We start from the raw sequence: 19,648 nt of genomic DNA on the forward strand, positions 1-19,648 counted from the left end.
GCCCAGGACCCAGGGGGTGGCCCTACTAGGGACCCTTGCTGCTTTTTCCTGGCTTTGAAAGAGATCATTAATCATTTCCATAGCCTGTCAAGAGAGCTGACCAGGGAGCCTAGATGAGTTTAGAAAAACTCATGTTAAGCAGGGAATGTGCACAGGCAGGCAGGCCAGCTTCCGAACCACTCCACTATAGCATTTTTGTGCTGCTCAGGGAAATGACTGGTGATTTTTCCCCAACTTGTTTATGTAGAAAATACCTTCCCATGGGGAGACTGGGTGGCAGTGTCCAGCAGTCTGTAGCCTGACTGTTCCAGAGGGCAGGGCAGAGTTAAGGACATGCTAGTATCCTATTTTTTTAAAATTTTTTTTTTTTTTAAAGGGAAGCCTGGTGGCTGAGTTCAGAGCTCTGGATCGTCCTTGTGACACAGCGAGCCCAGCCCCAGATCCCATATTTTTTTTTTTTTTTTTTTTTGAGAGAGAGAGAGAGAGAGAGAGAGAGAGAGAGAGAGAGAGAGAGAAAATTTTTAATATTTATTTTTTAGTTCTCGGCGGACACAACATCTTTGTTTGTATGTGGTGCTGAGGATCAAACCCGGGCTGCACACATGCCAGGCGAACTCGCTACCGCTTGAGCCATATCCCCAGCCCGCTAGTATCCTTTTACTGGACTGACAGGTATACTTAAATCTGCTGCCTCCGATTGCATACTGAGTGGGTCTGACTTACATATGGTATGGTGCACTAACCTAAGTATACAATGGATCTGTACTTCCATATGCACCCATGTAACCATCCTTCAAGACAAAATACAGAATGTTTCCAGGGTCCCAGAAAACTCCACCACAGCCATTCTCAATCAACATCCATCCTCCAATCCCACCAGCCTGGAGGTAACTAACCACTATCCTGAAATGCATTTTCCTGAACTTTATATAAATGGAAGAATATAGTATATAAGCTTTTTTTAAAAAAATCTCATACTTTTTTTAAAAAAAAGTCACTTAAAAACAACCACCACCACCACCACCACCAAAACTTTTATTTATTTAGGTACAGGGATTGAACTCAGGGGCACTTGATCATTAAGCCACATCCCTAGCCCTATTTTGAATTTTATTTAGAGACAGGGTTTCACTGAGTTGTTTATTGCCTCGCTGTTGCTGAGGCTGGCTTTAAACTCCTGATCCTCCTGCCTTAGCCTCCCAAGCCCTGGGATTATAGGCAAGCGCCACCACTGTGGCTTTTATTTATTTTTTTATGTGGCACTGAGGATCGAACCCAGTGCCTCACACATGCTAGGCAAGTGCTCTGTCACTGAGCCACAACCCCAGCCCCACAACCTTTTTTTAAAATGTAATCTTTTGGGCTGGGCTTGTGGCTCAGAGGTAGAGCGCTTGCCTTAGCATGTGTGAGTCACTGGGTTTGATCCTCAGTGCCACATAAAAACAAATAAATAAAATAAAGGTATTATATATACAACTAAAAATATTAAAAAATAAATAAAATATAATCTTTTGTGTTTGGCTTTTGCTCAACATTAGGACTATGAGAGTCATTTCAGGTATACAGCAGCAGTTCATTTTTTCACTGTACTGCACTATGTCTGTGCCACAGCTTATTAGTCCATTCTACTACTGATGGGCATTTGAGTTATTTTTCGTTTCCAACTATCATGAATAGTGATGCTATCAATATCTTTGCATGTGTCTTTCATGAAGAACAGCACTTGTTTCTGTTGGGTATACACCCAGAAGTAGAACTGCTGGGTAACAGGCTCAGCATGTTAGCCACAAAACAGATTCCAAAGTGGTTGTACCCATTTATACTCCCATCAGCAATGTATGGGAATTCTAGCTGCTCTACAATCTGGGAGGCTAATTTTACTGCCCCCTCTCCCACCCCCGGCCCCATATTCCCTACTGGTAATTGAACTCAAGGGTACTCTGCCACTGAGCTACATCTCCAGCCCTTTATAATTTTTATTTGAGTCAAGCCTGGCTAAGTTGCTGGAGCTGGCCTTGAATTTGTAATCCCCCAGCTTCAGCCTCCCCAAAAGCTAGGATTACAGGCAGGCACCACCATGCCCAGCTAAATCACTGTTTTTGATACTCTAACTTGCACTACTAATTGCTTGGGTGAAATTCAATAGTGACATAATGTTGTATTCTGCTATGGTTAATAATAAATGATGATTATGGTCATGCCATCGCTTTCCTTAAAAACTGCAGGGCTGCTCTACTAGTGAGGTCTTGACAAAACTTGTCTTCCAAGTGAACAGAAGAGAAGTTGGCAAGAGTGGACTGTCAGACCCTCTCTGCTCTGCCTGATGCTGGATTACCACACCTTGGCTGGCTGGGAGGAGTACACCTCAATTGCCTGGATATGCACCATTATCTGATCTTCTACTGCCAATCTTGCCACTAGACTCTTAGGCCTTGCAATATCCTCAAGGCATAAGTGGGTCAAACTCTCACTTCAACCTTTCCTTAGATCAACCCTTGGATAATTAATGAATATTGGCTCAATTGGAACACAATAGGCAAACACTATGAAACAACTCAATTTTACCATCCACGTGCTAGAAAAACCAACAAAAGATTTTTATTTTTATTTTTGTAGGGCTGGGGATTGAAATTGGGGCCTTATGCATGCTAGGCAAGCACTCTACATCTAAGCCACATCTCCAGCCCACCGATAAGACTTTGAAAGGAAAGATGTTGAATTTAATGACAAACTGCGCCATTAATTGCATGCCTGTAATCTCAAGGGCTCAGGAGGGTGAGACAGGATGATTGCAAGTTCAAAGCCAACCTCAGCAACTTAGCAAGGCCCTAAGCAACTTAGTGAGATCATGCATCCAAAAACAAACAAACAAACAAATAAATAAATAAAACAAAAAGAGCTGGGCATATGGCACAGCGGTTAATAGCCCTTGAGTTTTCAATCCCTGGTATTAAAAAAAAAAAAAAAATCCAGGCTCTCTTCCCATTCACTGTGGATAACTGAGTATTAAATGATTATTATAAGAGGTGAAGGAGAAACACCATGTTTATCATAGCAGCTGGATCACCTGGAGCAAGAAAAGGACCTGGCCTCTGACAAAAGGCTTATCCTGAGAGTCAAAAATATGCATTTTAGACTTTCATTTGGAGATAAAGTTAGAAAGTGAAGACCACCAACTTATTTAATCTGACAAAGACAACATATTTTATTCTATCAGGAAGGGTATCCAGGGCACAGAATATTTACTACAAGATACAAAGAACACAGAAGAAATCGTCTTTACCAAATGGCAAAAGCAATGTATGTCGTGAACATTTCCTTGCCTGAGATGGATAGATAAGCACACAACAGAAGGAAAAACACTCAAATTGCACTTTGAGGCAGACCAAGCCCTTTTCCCACAGTAAATTCTTTGTATATACACATCAAAAACAGATCCAACAATCCATTGGGGAAAACCAAGGTCAGTAGGCAGCCTTGGCCAGAACTAGTGGGGGTGGTAGGGCTTCTCTACTAGTGAGGTCTTGACAAAACTTGTCTTCCATGTGAACAGGCAGGCAGTTCCTTAGCTGGGGGTGGGAGGTAGGGGGTGGGGAGAGCAGGAAGGGACAGCCCTGTTTGAGGGCATTATGGGTGTGTTTCCTCTGATTCTATCCCATCCTGCCTTGAGAGATGGCAGTTTCCTTACCCCTATGAATTGTCATACCTGCTTTTTCAAGAGACAGGAGTGATAACCCTGGGATGCAGATTCCTCTTGCACACAGCGTTTTTTACCCTGAGCTAATCAGCTAAATGCTATGGGACCTTCTACTGGGCCACAGCCAATGTAGGTAGCCAGCACTCTGTGGGCCTCAGAATGCTGAAGGAGAGACAGGCTTATTGGGTACTCCAAAGGGAAGTAATGGGGTTGCCAGTGTTAGGGAACACATTTCCCAAAAGCAAGAAGAGCAGGGGCAGGGTTGTAGCTCAATGGCAGAGCTCTTGCCTCACATGTGTGAGGCATTGGATTTGATCCTCAGCACCACATAAAAATAAATAAATAAATGAATGAAAGAAATAAAGGTATTCGTGTCCATTTATAACTAAAAAAAAAAAAAAAAAAAGAAGAAGGAGGAGGAGGAGGAGGAGGAAAGAACATTGTTCTGAAAGTTAGAATATTAAAGGCTAAGGTCTGCTCTCTGGCTATAGGTAAGTCCCTGAATCTTGGGGCTGATTCATCATGGCTGCAGGTGATAATCTTTGCTTTCTCTATCCCATTGAGCTATAGCTGTGGGCAGCAGATAATGGGCCAAAAGAGTTCTGTAAAGTGTATGGGTTAATAATAAAAAAAGAACTACAAAATTGCCAACATAATTTTCATCATCATCACCACCACCACCACCACCACTACCACCACCACCACCACCATCATCATCATCATCATGGCTCTTTAATGAGACTATACTTTTGTTTCACCTGTATCATCATCATCATCATGGCTCTTTAATGAGACTATACTTTTGTTTCACCTGCCAGGAAACAAGTTTTTCTTCCTCACTGATGAAAAATAGAATTGTTTATACACAGCCTTTGCTTATCAGACTTATAAATCAGTCCCTTCCCTTGGGCACTGGAAAACTAAATGGAAAAATCTCTCAGGGAATAGTAGCTCAGAAACCACCCACAGTGAGTTAAACTGGTCAATTTTTTTTAGAAGTTTTTTTTAGAAACTTTATTTACCAATTCCCAATCTTTTTTTTTTTTTATTTTTATGTGGTGCTGAAGATCAAACCCAGTGCCTCACACGTGAGGGGCAAGCGCTCTGCCATTGAACCACAACCCTTGGCCCCTTTTTAGAAGTTTTTGACTTTTTTGCAAAGAAACATACACATACACATGCCTGATGCACCTACATGTGTACCTTCAAGTATATGTGTGCCAACAGCAAAAGTAAGCAAAAAGGGACATTAGAGTTCTGAAATCTAACTCATCTTTCTTAGAGCAATATTCTTGGCAGGGCCTGGGGATACAGAGCAACTTGTTTTATTCAATTTGGCTTCAGTCAGCAAAAGAGGAAATACATTATTTAGCAAAGAAACATTTGGTCTGAGAGATTGTTGGTATAGTTTTCACATAATTATTTTCTTCTTTCTTTTTGTTCATCAAGGGTAGTTCATTGTCTGTGGGGAGTTCAATAGAACAATCATGGATACCATAATACAGAGCACAGAAACTTATAAGTTGACTCTAAGATAACCTTCTCATTTTACAGATGGCCACCAGAAGGGAAGGGTTTGCTCAAGATCATGAAGAGGGGTGGTTGTTAGCCCTGGATTTGCACTCATTAGTCCAGAGCTCTTTCCCTCTCCTTGGGTCTCCTGACATGATTGCAGCAGTGCCATTCCAAGGCCAGCAGGAGACAGCATGAGTGGGGCACTGTCTCAGCTCACTCTACTATTATCAGGCTCCTCTGCTGTTCAACTGGGTGCTTACCAGGGTGCAAGGCCTAGACACCAACGGCTGACAGCTGAAAGGACCATCTGTTGTGGTCAATTCACCCAAATGTGTTAATAGCCGAGAGACAGCACAAAGCAGCAGTTAAAGTCTGTGCCCTTCTCCCACTGGACTGTCGTTTTATCACCTGCAGCTGCAGTCATTCGGAGCAGCCTGCTGAGGGCTGCCTCCTTTGCAGCCCAGTCTACTTCCTCAGTGGTAGCCTGCTGTGTCAAAGCTGCCCGATCTTGCTCACAGTGCAGGTGGACATCACAGGCCTTTCAAATTCAGGCTGTGCTCATCACTCCTGCACAATCTACTACTTATCCTTACATTAGCTCCAGAAGCTGAGTTGCTGATCTTCTGCCAAGGTCTGAGATTTTTTCCTTGGTCTCAGTTAACAAGATCTGGCTCAAGTGTCCTAGACACTCCACTTTGGGAATGACAAATAAGTCATACATGTCTAGGGGCTCTTGGCCTGCCCATTCTGGGAAGAGCAAAGACAGCAAGTTTCACATGATTCAGAGTACAATCTGCTCCTAGCTCTTTTGAACTATCACTCTAATTTATCAGATAAGAGCATTACAGGAAGGAGACTCTAGGTCTTTCATACACTGGAGCCACAGCCCCTCTGAGAGGCTTTCTCTGCACTCCAGCCCAGGGTGTGGGCTCCCAGTACCCTCTGGCAATTAGTGTGTGTGTGTGTGGGGGGGGGGGGAGCTCAAGATACCACCTGACTCAGGCCCACCCTCAGGTACTGAAAAGAAGTTAAGGTGATTTCCATAATGAGATTTTTTTTCTTACAGATCATTTTTTTGGGGAGGTGGGGTGGTAAATGGGAATTGAACCCAGGGATACTCTATCAGTGAGCTATATCCACAGCCCTTTTTATTTTTTTTGAGACAGGGCTAATTTGCTAAGACTGATCTCAAACTTGAGATCCTCCTGCCTCAACCTCCCATGTAGCTGGGATTACAAATGTGTGACACTGTGCCTGGATTCTGCAGAAAAGAATTCTTATCTTTACACTCTTCCCCATCCTTCTATGGCAGTGGTTCTTACTAGGAGGCAATTTTGATCTCCTAGGTGTCACTTAAAATACCCAGAGGCATTTCTGGTTGTCATGACTTGTGGGTGGTGGTGGTTAATATTAATACCTAGGGAGATGAGGTCCAGATACTGCTGATGTCCTCCAGTGCACAGGATAATCCAGTTCCCAAAGCAAATAGTGCTGTGGCCAAGAAATCGTGTATTAGAGTAACTAACAAGAAGCCAGCTGAACTGTTTCCCTCTTATTGGTGGTGATAGCAAATAGTGAAATATCTGACATAAGTGCTGAGTAGAGGACAAAGATTTAACTCAGGACCCAAATAACCATAAATTGACCAAAGGCAAAGACTTCTACTTTGGGTTCACTCAGAAATACAGTAAATGACTATCTGGCAGCCCCAGAATAGCAGGTAGATAGCAAAGAGTGCTCTCTACTGACCTCCAATCAGGGCAGCTGTAGAAAGGAAGAAGAGGCACCCAAAATCTCAAGGGAGCTCAGCTGCCCTGCATGGCAAACTGAGTTATGACAACAAGAAGACTATTCAGACAGCAAACATGCCAGTACCTCTCTGCCTGGACCTGTGCTAACATTGTGGGCACAGATGTATGACAAAGTAGCTGTCCTTGAGGAGCTCCTACTCTAGTGGAGACATGTAGCAGTAAACAATTACTGACATTCGCTCTTGGCTAGGCTGATCTAACTTCCATTTCCCCTTAAAAATCCTTCTGGGAAGGGGAAAAACAATAAAGTAGAAAATAAAGCAGTGGAGCTACATTGCTGATTAAAATCTATATTGCTATGGCAGCCCCTCTGAGACAGGATCAGCTCCTGGGTTTGCACCAGCTGGGCTTGTGAAGCTTGTAAATAATTAAAAGGTAATTGGAAAGGGAGACCAAAGTATTAAGTGGATTTCTCTCTCTCAGGGCAACCAGGGAGTTTCATTGCTGCCAGTCACATTATCTTTCGGGATTATATTCTTGTTTTTTACTAACACATGCAGCTCCAGATAACCGCTGGAGAAGTAAACTAATTAGGGCCGCTTAAACTGCTTTTATAGGCTTGGAGATTGCAGGGAAAGAGACTTAAAACTTTCGATTGCCCTTTTAAGTAAACCAGCAGTAATAGCCCTGCTACCAAGAAGGCAATAAGGCTTTGGAAGGTGAAAAAGGGAGGAGAAAGAGAGGGAGGGGAGGAGGAAAGGAGGGAAGAAAGGAGGAGAGAGGGAGGGAGAGAAAATGCGCGCGCGCGCGCGCGCGCGCGAGAGAGAGAGAGAGAGAGAGAGAGAGAGAGAGAGAGAGAGAAAGAAACAGAAGCTCAGCCTAGAATAATAAGGAGAATTTCACTCCCAAGTCTCAATAAAGTTGCTGCCACAGACCCCCCAAGGATGCATGATCAGATATCAGCAGGGTCCTAGAAGCAGCGCTCTCCTATGGCTGTATCCTCAGGGTGATAAAACTGGAGTCACACAGTTTGCTGAGGGCATTCTCCTAGAGAATCTGGTTTCTGGCCATGCTTCCTGAGGACTGACCCAGCTGGTGGACCCATTGCTATGATATGATATTAAACTAGGAAGTTGAGTCACTGGGCTCAAGACTCAGTCACATCATGGTCTACAGTGCGATGGCTATTGGGGTTGGTGAGAAAGGCAGGAAAGGAAAGGAAAGGAGGAGAGAATTGAGTGGGTGCATTTCAATGCAGATATACACATACCCTACAGTTAAACTGCAGAAATATTCTGACCAAACCACTGGATGCAAATATCAAAGAGCCAATGTTGAAGAAAATGTTGACTTTTTCTCTGTGGATCATTTCAGTTTCTCTAAAAAATTGTTCTACTTACCATTCTCAGTCTCTATGATATTAGATACATCATCAAGAAGCCCCACATGCTAGTCTAAGTGAAGCCCAGGGCAGCTATAAGGCTAAGAATAAAGCATATTTGAATTTGAAATGACTCCAGAGACCAGTTAATTAGAAGAGAGACAGAAATAAGGCAGTGCCAAGGATGATCACTCCATCCATTTTCTGCCAGTCATCTCTTTCTTTTTCTTTTTTTTTTTTTTAAAGAGAGAGTGAGAGAGGAGAGAGAGAGAGAATTTTTAATATTTATTTTTTAGTTCTTGGCGGACACAACATCTTTGTTGGTATGTGGCGCTGAGGATCAAACCCGGGCTGCACGCATGCCAGGCAAGCGCGCTACCGCTTGAGCCACATCCCCAGCCCTCATCTCTTTCTTCTTCAATGTGGTTGCCAATTTTCAGACAAATCCTAAACCATTTACCTGAGCAGTAAATGCTGCTCATCTTTCTGGACAAGGATGGGTAAGGAAGGATGTGTAACAGTGACTAGCACACAGAAAGCTCTTAATAAATAAGCACTGAATTGGAATACCAAAGAGACTGCACACTCACCCCTCTTCTGCATAAAGATGAAGAGGTCATCCAGGAATTCTTTCCTTTCAGGATCACTGTCCAGTTCATACAGCTGCAATCCCAACCCCAAGAGAAAAACAATGAAACATTCCACTTCACTGTAAGAAATCTCATAGTAGAGACACTACAATCACCCAAACAACTACAGTGCGACTGACTAACCACTCACATCCTCATTCTTAGGGAACAGACACAACCCACTGCAGAACTGCCCTCATCTTTATCACACAGGACATATTACAGACCTTGGCAAAATCTCGAGAGATCTCTCTTCCCCGACCTCCATCGGCATCATCACTCCAGGCCAAACCACCATTCTAGAGGGGAACAAAACATAACAATGTTGAGAAGGGAATAGGAAGAGAAAGAGTATGAGGGCAAGGTAATCATTTTAGGGGAAGATGATGCCCTTCAGATGATGCTTGGCTCAGACTAGAAATGACTGCTAAGTGACCACCACCTCTAATACTCTTACAAGAATATCTTTCTTTTTTTTTCTCCTTCTACACTGTTGGAGAAGAGTGGGTATCACTTATAGTTGATAAAGCTGTAAAAAGGGGACCCAAAGGCCCACTGTTCTAAAAACCTTTCATTCCCCAGTTGATCTTCCAGAAGCCATCACCCTAAAATCTGCTGAGCTACAGGTGTGAAGATACTCATACTAGTTTCCTACACAATGCTCCCAGTGGAGATAAAGGGCTAAAGGGAGCAGGGTAAAGACCTAGAAGTTGTGGTCTCTCCATCAAGCCTCACATTGGAAGCCCTAAGCCTAGTGATAAAAATGCCTTAGTGATATGAGGGTCATCATAGCCTGAGGCTGTTCCCAAAGTACAGACTGGTGACTCTTGGGCACAGTTCATTTTCATTAGGAAAATAATGAACAACCTAAGTTTAATTACTTGATTAGATTAAATCAACAACATTCAACTGAACAGAAGAGAGAGTAAACACGCCTTTGTTTATGCTCTTTAAATTTGCTTCTTACCTTTAAATCAGCCGGGTAACTCTTTCTCCTCAAATCAGGCACCTCTTCTGCAAGAGTGCCTCCCTTTATCCCCAGCTGCACTAAGGACCCTAGGAGCAGTGTCTGTCTATTGCTAGTTTAGAATTTAACAGTACTTTGGAATTATCTGTCATCCCCACCAGAAGGAAAGCTCCTTGAGAGCAAAGGCATCTTATTTATCTTTGTACCCCAGCACACATCACATTGTCTGGCACATAATTAACTGGTTATTTGAACCAACTAAATGCCTCTTCAAAAAATATATAAATGCACATTCCATATGGTACAGTCACAATGTCTCTGTGCTGGTGGCGAGTATGAAACCTGTATAATTTTGCTACTTACTCTTGACCCATGGGACAATGGAGGGTCCAATGGGTGCGACTAGATGCCCTGACCCTGTTACATGCTCTCCTTTGTCTCCTAGTTCCACAGACACATGCAAAAACATCACCCACCTAGCTGGGGTATGTTTGTGGTAGAGGAGGGGCTTAGAACAGAGGTTTCTTGGGAGCACATTCTTTGGACTGCATGGGGATCTAGTTCTGTCAAAAAATGAGAGTTTGACTAGATTTCAGTTTACCCCCGCTCTCCCTTTAATCAAGCTAGCCTGAAAGCAGGAGGCATCAATCAGTTATATCTGGAGGCCATACTTGTTTTTTTTCTACTCAAAGGGGGCTCTGAGATGCAAAGCCATTTCCCAATAGCAACAATTCAGCACAGGGTAAAGTAAACCTAACAAAGAAGCGACACCCTGTCAGTTGAAATGAAACAGGCTACACCAAATTGTTTCCCTGCTTATCTATTAAAAGATGTGTGTAAGGAAGTGCTTGGTAAATGCTATCATACCAGGCGCTCATCAGATCCTGAAGTAGACATTGTTAGAACTGTTCCTACAACAACTTCAGCTCAGAGAACCCAATAACCAAGCTGGAGAAACACTAGCTTGATTTTTTTTTTTTTTAAACCTCAACTCCACATTGTAATTACAGCCACCAGAAATATAGTGTCATCTGGTGGTAACTAGTACAATGAATAATCAAGATGAATTATGCCTGTCAGGTCAGCAAAACCAGACTGTTACATTCCCGCTTTCAAAGGATGCAGTAGGTCGCTCTAATGCCCAGTGATTTTGTTTGAGCCAGTAATTCCTGCTGGAAAGTCAATTATCCCAGGAGCCCCCATTGGCTGAAAGACATTTAATGGGGGGATCATTGCTGCTTCTGTTATGTCAGCTGTTTACGGTGGCAGCTCAATTCCCAACCCTCCATAGCCAGAGATCTGAGGCCTACATTTTTCATAAGATAATTCTTTCTCTATAGGTCACTAAGAGATGAAAACTCCAGTTTTTTTGCTAATTACTGTAACTTGCAGACATGCTGAAGGCTCATTCAGAAACTATTTAACACTCAGTTGGATGGTGAGGACAGAATCCACAAGCTAGAAATCTCAGACAGGGCTCTCTCAGCAGGACAGGAGTGTGAGAACAAGCATGCCAGTGTGAGCACCATGGTACTATGTGTGAAAATAAACACCCAAGTGTGAGCTCAGCTCCAGAGACAGAGAAGAATGTTTTGGTACAGTGGGGGCTGGGGCCCCGCCAGGCCTCCATTCCAGCTCTTCCCAAACTGGAAAGGAATCTGAGCATCGGATATAGCTGAGAAATCTGCTTTGTAACAGAATTTTAGCCTAAAAGGCTTTCAACTCAGTGACTAGAGGACAGAAACACTGACCAGAAGAGGACAAAAATAAGACACCAAACTCTTTGAGTAATGCCACTATTTAAGCTTTCCATAGAAAGGAATTGTCAGTTACTACTGAAAGAAAATGCAAGGAAAACAGATGACTCAGTGTGGGCATGTTTTCTTTAGTCTAATTCCAAGTCAATGATGGCCCGTTAATTTAAAATATTCAGTTGGGGCTGATGGAAAAATGTCTAATGTGCAGTGATGCCTCTGTCTTGAGGTAAACTTTGATCCTGCTTCACAGGATTTTCTTGCTGAGGTGAGAGTAATTCCTGAACGCTGTCCACCAGGCAGATTCAACGCTTTTCAGCTCAAGTTCTGGTTATTTGTACCCCTATGTCTTCACTCTTAAAGCATCTATGGGTATCTCCTGTCTCCAGCACACAAAAAGCACTGACATAAATGCTAAAAGACAGACATGGGCTCTCCTAGGACCATCAACCTCATAACTCCTCTGTCTCCACTCTCCCTCCCTTCCCAATGGCAAGATTATAAGCTTAACCAGTAATTCTCTTGGTTCTCCGATCAACTGCCATAAAAACATGGCTTACGCAATTCAAGTTTATGTACAAGAAGTTTCTTAGACTATCAATGAGCTATGGGTGTAACAAACTAGAAAGTTACCAACACCAAAATAATTTTTCTAGGATGATGAGTATTGGCTGACAGAGGCTACAGAGGTGGAAGAAAACAGGAAATAGTGGAAGCAGGAGAAGTGTGGAGACACACATGCAAAAAGAGCTCAACCCTTTCGGGTTCACAAGGGATCCACAGAGAGAGCATTTCAGATGAAGGGCTGCTGCATGGAAGTATACCCTGCTGAGGAACAGGTTCTGTTACCCCATCAGCAGCAGACCACAGTATTATATAGCCCAGAAATGTGTGTGGGAAGTCAGCAGTAGCCAGAGTGGTCACTTATTGCCATTTACAGCCTCTTCTACTTTAGAACTCTTTAAACATCTTTGATCTCACCAGGAGCTCACAGGAAACTGACAGTTTGCTCCCAAATACCCATCCAACACCAGATTTGGCTTCTACACTCACATTGGCCTATTTTCCCCAAGGAAGTCAGAGTGTTTTGCCTGTAAATCCCTCCAAAATGGTAGTGAAAGAAGGGGGAGGAAGGAAAAGGAATATAGTATTTGTGTGCTTTTTGTGTTTTAAGGGCTGGACCAGGAGCCTGAGAAGCTTTTTCTTACTTAATTCTACAATGTTTGGGGGTTATTTAAGAGTTGGGGAAAAATTGGCTCAATGCGTTCAAGCAACTAGCCCAAAGCCTCAGAACTTCCAAGTAGCAGCAACAGGATTCACACCTAGGTCTCACTTCATAACATCCTGCAGCCTCATGAAAGAGTATTGGAACACAGTCTGGTTGGAAAGATCAAGAAGGGAGAAAAAAAGAGGAAAAATGTGGAAATAAAATCCTCTGTCCACAGAATGCCCAAGTCACAGCCTTGGGTGGCTCTCATCAATGAGAGGTTCTTTTAATCCTTGATTCATCTCATTAGTGTCTTTTGGGTATTTCAACCAAATGAAATAACACAACATGTGCTCTGAGAATTATCTGGGGGAAGTGAAATAAGAATTTACCCCTACCTCCAAAACAATCCATCTATCCAGTGTAGGATGAGCTCCTATATTCCCTCAGGGGATAAGAGACAGAGGGGAGGGCAGAGAAGGGGTGAGAGAGGAAAAGGGATGGAGACAAAGAAACTGACAAGCAGACAAGGAGATTACACTTCTGAGGGAACCAGAGAAAAATGGCACCCAGCATCCTGTCAAGTACATATAAGGTTTTAAAAACAACAAACCCTAAATCTAACTAATCTAACTGCTACTCAAAATAAAACAGTGCTTCTAGTCTAACATCTCAATCTTAGAAGAAAATGAAGAGATTCACTACATTTGAAAAATCTAAAAGTTGCCTGTGGAAGAGAATCTGCTCCCCCACCTCCTATCCCCTAAAGCAAACCGAGGGCTACTGGGCAGAAGTTGCCAGGGGGAAGGTTCCAAGCCTACAAGTGAAGCCTCTTCTTAACAATTAGAACTGCCTAGTAATGGAGTGAGCCTTCTCAGGAGGTGAGCAGCTTCCTGTCTCTAGATGATCATCTGTCTGGGATGTCACAGTGTGGAATCCAACACGAAACGGGGTTGGGCAAGATGATCTCTAGGGGCCCTTTCTGCCCTGAGAAGCAAAGATCTGATGACAAATTTATTCAACACAGATTTCCTGAGAACCCACCTAGGAATAGCACTGTGCAAGCTGCTGAGGAGAGTACCCCATCCTCAAAAATATAGGTCCCACCACTGGAAGTTTTACCATGAGTTAGAAAAACAAGCACATCTATAGCATTTAATAATGCAAAGCAACAAGTATCAAAACAGAAAGTGCCTGAGTGGTGGAAGAAAATGCTGGATGCTCATAGGTGGAGGTTAAGCTGGCCTTGAAGAATGGGCTGAGGGGAGGTTTATAGTTTAAATGAGTATGGAGTAGGAGATAATCGAGGCATGTTTTGGCAGGGAGGATGTAAGGACAGCAAGTCTGAATAGTTAAGGTGGAAATAGTCTGTGAAATGCCTTGAATACCAGGAGGAAATTTAAACTCTGAACTGTGAACCAGTGGGAAGGCAGAGGATGTTTTCTGAACACAAAAGCAAATGATTAAAATTAATGTTCTGGATGTTTTTAACAACTCCTTAATGTTGAAATAAATATAAAACACACACACAAATGCACACAGATACCTAGTTGGCTTTGATCACAAGTTCAAAGCCAACCTCAGCAAAAGCAAGGCACTAAGCAACTCACTCAGTGAGATCCTATCTCTAAATAAAATACAAAGTAGGGCTGGGGATGTGACTCAGTGGTCCAGTGCCCCTGAGTTCAATCCCCAGTACCCCGCCCCCCCCCAAAAAAATAAATAAATTATGGCAGTTGGGGGTATAAAACTCAGCAGTAGGACAGCTGCTTAGAACTTGCACAAGGTCCTAGGTTTACTCCCAGCATCACAAAACAAAACACACAAACACACACACACTCACACACACACATACACACACAGTGTGTGTGTATCACAAAACCCAACAAAACAAAAATTATGTTTGTGCTATTTTTTAAAAATTTGTTATATTTTTCTAGATTTGACTTTGACTCCTCTGTTAAAACCTACCAATTTTTCTCCCCAGACTTCAACAAAGATTTGCATTTGAATGTCACTGAAAGAAAGGATGGAATAATTTATAGAAATAACTCCTTCATAATACTTAGTCTCAGATAAGAGACTAAGTTTCTTCATTTAATAAAATGTTTTAATCCCTCTGCAGTTATTTACAATGTCAATGTATTGCTTTTATAAACAGCACTGAAGACTTGAGAAAAAGCCAGTGCTGAACTGGGTGGCTGTGCCCACACTGAGAATTTGGGTTTTGAGAGAGAACCAAGAACAAATGATTGTCATAAGAGGCAGCCAAGTCAGGGAATCAATTGGATTTGGGTTAAAGGGATGAAAAAGAGAGAGAAGGGTGACTGTGAATTCCTACAGTGAACAAAACATATTCCTATGCAAACAGAAGCTGGGCAAGGGATCAAGCAGGAAGCCTCAGCGCACTAATGAAAACAGACCACTGCCTAGGGGACGGGGTAACAAAATCCAAGCCAGGAGAAAAACAGGTTAAGGTAGCTAGTAGCAGCAGAAGCAAAAGACTTATTGCCAACCTTCTGTTGTAGAGAATGCAAATTCTCCTGGTCCAAGGCGGCTACCTTGGGCCTTTCTTTTTACTGAGACTCAGGGGTGGAGGGGACCCAGGGGAGGAAGAGATCCAACCAGACCAGGCCTTAAGATCTCAGGAGCCAGCACTGCATTCCTTAGAGCTGTACCTCCCCAGAGACAGGAGCCTGACTTTAAAAGCAATTAAGTATCTAGGCTATTTTAGGATTACTCCTTGACCACCTGGAATATCTTATTAAAGGCACAGCTCAGATGTCCAAAGCAATTTTAGTTCCCATTCCTCACTCCTCTCCAAGGCAAAAGTTAACCCTTTCCTTAGGGTAAAGTACAGGGCTAAGCTACCAATTCTTCACTTGGGTTCCCCACACTCTGAAACCTCTAAGAAATAATCCTATCCTTAAACACCACTGAGCACACTGATAACTTAAAAAAATGCAGATTCTTTTTTTTTTTAAATTTTTTTTAATATTTATTTTTTAGTTATCAGCGGACACAACATCTTTGTTTGTATGTGGTGTTGAGGATCGAACCCGGGCCGCATGCATGCCAGGTGAGCGCACTACTGCTTGAGCCACACCCCCAGCCCTAAAATGGAGATTCTTGAGTGTTCTCTGAAGACACAGAGTGATAATGTGTTTCCTTTCTTTGTACTCTCTATAATCTGATAGATATGAAGCCCAAAGCCAAGGATTTAGGTAAATTTCTAGGAAATGAACGTCAAAGTATTCATTAGCAAAATCACTAGACTTCCAAGTGGCTGATCACAGGCTCCCAGATATCAATTTATTGCTCTGAAATACAGACTGTAATAAAGTGTTTGGGCTGAATGTGGAGATGATTGTTAGGGATTAAAAATAAATAAATAAATAAATAAACTACCTTGTCTTTTGCTAGATCTGTAGCTCTGTAAACATAATATATGTGCTACATTTGTGACTACTTTGGTTGTGACCTGGTTGGTGACATTGTAATATTAATAGTCCAATTCCTAGATTTGGTATGAAGAAAAGAAAAAAACATTCTTTGCCCTCTCACTAGTTTCAACTGATTCCAATGAGACATGAGGGTAATGGCAGGATTACAGAAGAATCCTAAAGGAGAGGAGAGCCCCAGGAAGTAAAACAGATACTGTTATAAGCAACACTGTTGGACTACAAAACCTTCCTGATAAGATCAGGATTACTGCTCTTAACTAAATCACTCAGGCCTTGGAAGCACTGGAGTTATAATTATCAGATGCACACCTTCCGCTGTCAGGTAACTTTAGGAGGAACCAGAAAGAGCCTGCCTACCTCCTACTAGCAACAGAGATCAATTCAAATTCGGTGGCTTGGAAAAAGAGCTAAGGGACACTTTACTGATGAAGTATGAGAAAGGGGGTAGGGTTGGGGAATGGGGAGTTACCTTCCATTTAGGCACAGAATCACTCCACTAGGCAATCAGACTGCTGAAATGAGGTGTTTTTACAAAAGGAGGGAGAAAAATTAAAATGCAACACTGATGAAGAGGATACCCTGATACCAAGGGGTGAAATGGCCAGACCAAGTTCAAATCTGAGAACCACAGAGTCCTACCTCCTTTTCTCTGTGCCAAGTAAGAGAGCCCCTCATCCAGGTGTCACAGCAGGAAAACAGATCTGAAGAGTTTAGAGAAACTGGCCCAAATCACTGCTCCACAAATACAAAACTATTTTTCAAGTTATACAATTTAAATGTATAGGAATTTTTAAAATTTTTATTGGAGAACTGAACCCAGAGGTGCTTTACCACTGAGCTACATTCCAGCCATTTTTTTTTTAAAGAGAGAGTGAGAGAGAGAGGAGAGAGAGAGAGAGAGAGAGAGAGAGAGAGAGAGAGAGAGAGAATTTTTAATATTTATTTTTCAGTTCTCGGCGGACACAACATCTTTGTTGGTATGTGGTGCTGAGGATCGAACCCGGGCCACACGCATGCCAGGCGAGCGCGCTACCGCTTGAGCCACATCCCCAGCCCCACCAGCCATTTTTTATTTTGAGACAGGGTCTTATTAGTTGCTTAGGGCCTTACAAAGTTACTGAGGCTGGCCTCAAACCTGCAATATGCCTGCCTCAGGTTCCCAAGTCACTGGTACTATAGGTGTGTGCCACCATGCCTGGACCAAATACAAACTTTCAGAACTTCCTCTCAGGTACGTACTCAGCCTACACTTCCCTCCCAGGTTATTATGGTGTAAGCATTTCATAGTGTCAGAAACAAAAAGGAAGAAATCAGTGAGCAAGCACCAAAGCTGAAGGGCTCAAGGAAGAATTGCACTCCTCAGCTCAGGGCTGAGAAGTGGAGTTGGTATCACATAAATACTCCCATCTCAGAAGAGGAGTCCAGGTTGCAAGTCTCCTGCATGTCAGGAACCAGAACTGAAATAACTATACTAAAGTCAGAGGACTTGAAAGACTTATCATTATCACCTCAGAAAAACTGCCCACTAGCCCAGAGAAGCATTAAGGAACTTTGCCATCTACTAGGGGATTTATGGGAAAAAAGTGTCCATAGAAACTCATGCTTTCATTAGGCATAGATGTGGACTTTAAATTCACATCAGCCAAACCAATGCAACTAGCTAAGCTATATCTGAGCCCCAGAAGAAAGGAAAAATTCCCCTTACAAGTACTTCCACAGAAACAAATCCCCACTCAAAATGAGAAAAACAAACTACCACAAGATAAAATAAACCATTATACAGGAGACTAATATGGTAAAGGGAGAATGCACCCCAAGAATTAAGAAAAAATAATAGACTAATATAAAAGCATCTTTCAAACAGTCATATTTACAAGAATGGTCAAACACTGATCCTTGATGAAAGAAAGCAGGATTAAGGATGCATACTTTGTTGCCTTTTGTGTATTTAAAATTTTCACAATAAAAATTTTTAGCAAATTTCACAACATAAAGTTTAAAAAGTTAAAAATGCCCAAAGAGCTAAAGAATAGAAATCACAAGGTAAGAACAGACAAAATTTTAAATACCAAAAAATTTTTATAAATAAACACAATAATTGAGATAAAAATTTAAAGACTAGTAAAATAGAGCAGATAGAACTGAAGAGGGAATTAGAAATTGGAAACCTGAATGTGAATGCAGAATGCCATAAAAGACAAAGTTAGTTAAAAAAAAAAAAAGATATCTAGAAGACTTCATGAGAAGTTTCCACTACTCCTGTTAGAACATTGGTCCAAATAATTAAAAAAATAATGGCCAAGTGGGGGATAGAGAGGGAACACTATGACAACACACAAATAAGGTTGAAAGAGCACACAAAGACACAAGTAAAAGAAAATGTTGGTAGAAAAAGAAAAAAAAAAAAGCCCCAAGTGGAATAAATAAAGTACAAATCTAGAATATATTCATGAAGGTACAAAACAGCAGTCAAGAAGGGCATGTGACATGACTATAATCCCAGAGACTCAGAGGGCGAGGCAGGAAGATGGCATGTTTACTGCACAGGTGACTTTTTTTTTTTTTTTGGTGGTGCTGGGGATTGAACCCAGGGCCTTGTGCATGCTAGGCAAGCACTCTATTAACTGAGCTATATCCCCAGCCCCAAGATGGCATGTTTGAGGCCAGCATCAGCAACTTAGTGGGGCCCTAAGCAATTTAGTGAGACCCTATCTCAAAAACGTAAGTAAATAAAGCTGCAGATGTAGCTCAATGGCAAAATGTCTCTGGGTTTAATATCCAGCACCCTACTTCCCTGGGCAAAAAAGAGTAATCAACACATGTAGCCTGAGCTAATTGGGAGGCTGAGGCAGGAAGACTGTTATTGCTTAAGACCAGGAGTGAGAGACCAGTTAGGCAACATAGTAAGACCCTATCACAAAACAAAACACAGAGGTGTGGTGGTGCATACCTGTAATCCCAGCAATTCGGGAATATGAAGCAGGAGGATTGCAAGTTCCAAGCCAATCTCAGCAACTAGGAAGCCCCTAAGCAACTTAGTGAGACTCTTGTCTCAAAAAAAAAATAAAAAGGGTTGGGGATTTGGCTCAGTAGTTAAGCACCTCTAGTGTTTAATCCCCGGTCCCCAAACAAAAACAAAATAAACACCCTCCCCCCCAGTAAAAGAACAAAATCAGAAAGTATAACATCCAAAACAGTAGAAGAGATACTAAATAAACCTCTTAGTCAAATCAATATAAGGCAGAAAAGAAGAAAATAAAAAGTATGAATAAATCGAAATCCA

At 42.2% G+C, this 19,648-nt stretch overlaps 1 protein-coding gene across 1 annotated transcript in view; it reads right to left on the reverse strand.

The window, feature by feature from the left end:
- Positions 1 to 19,648, reverse strand: part of ARID3B (AT-rich interaction domain 3B) — a 46,935-nt gene that overhangs the window by 14,484 nt on the left and 12,803 nt on the right. Inside the window, exons 3-4 of the mRNA XM_081292720.1 lie at positions 9,201 to 9,272; positions 8,935 to 9,007 (exon numbers count right to left, since the gene is read on the reverse strand). Of these exons, the coding sequence (XP_081148846.1) occupies positions 8,935 to 9,007; positions 9,201 to 9,272 (145 nt within the window). The remainder of the gene's footprint in view (positions 1 to 8,934; positions 9,008 to 9,200; positions 9,273 to 19,648) is intronic.

The sequence above is a fragment of the Spermophilus citellus genome (genome assembly GCF_964194105.1).
Source record: "Spermophilus citellus genome assembly, chromosome: 4".
NCBI lineage: Eukaryota > Metazoa > Chordata > Mammalia > Rodentia > Sciuridae > Spermophilus > Spermophilus citellus.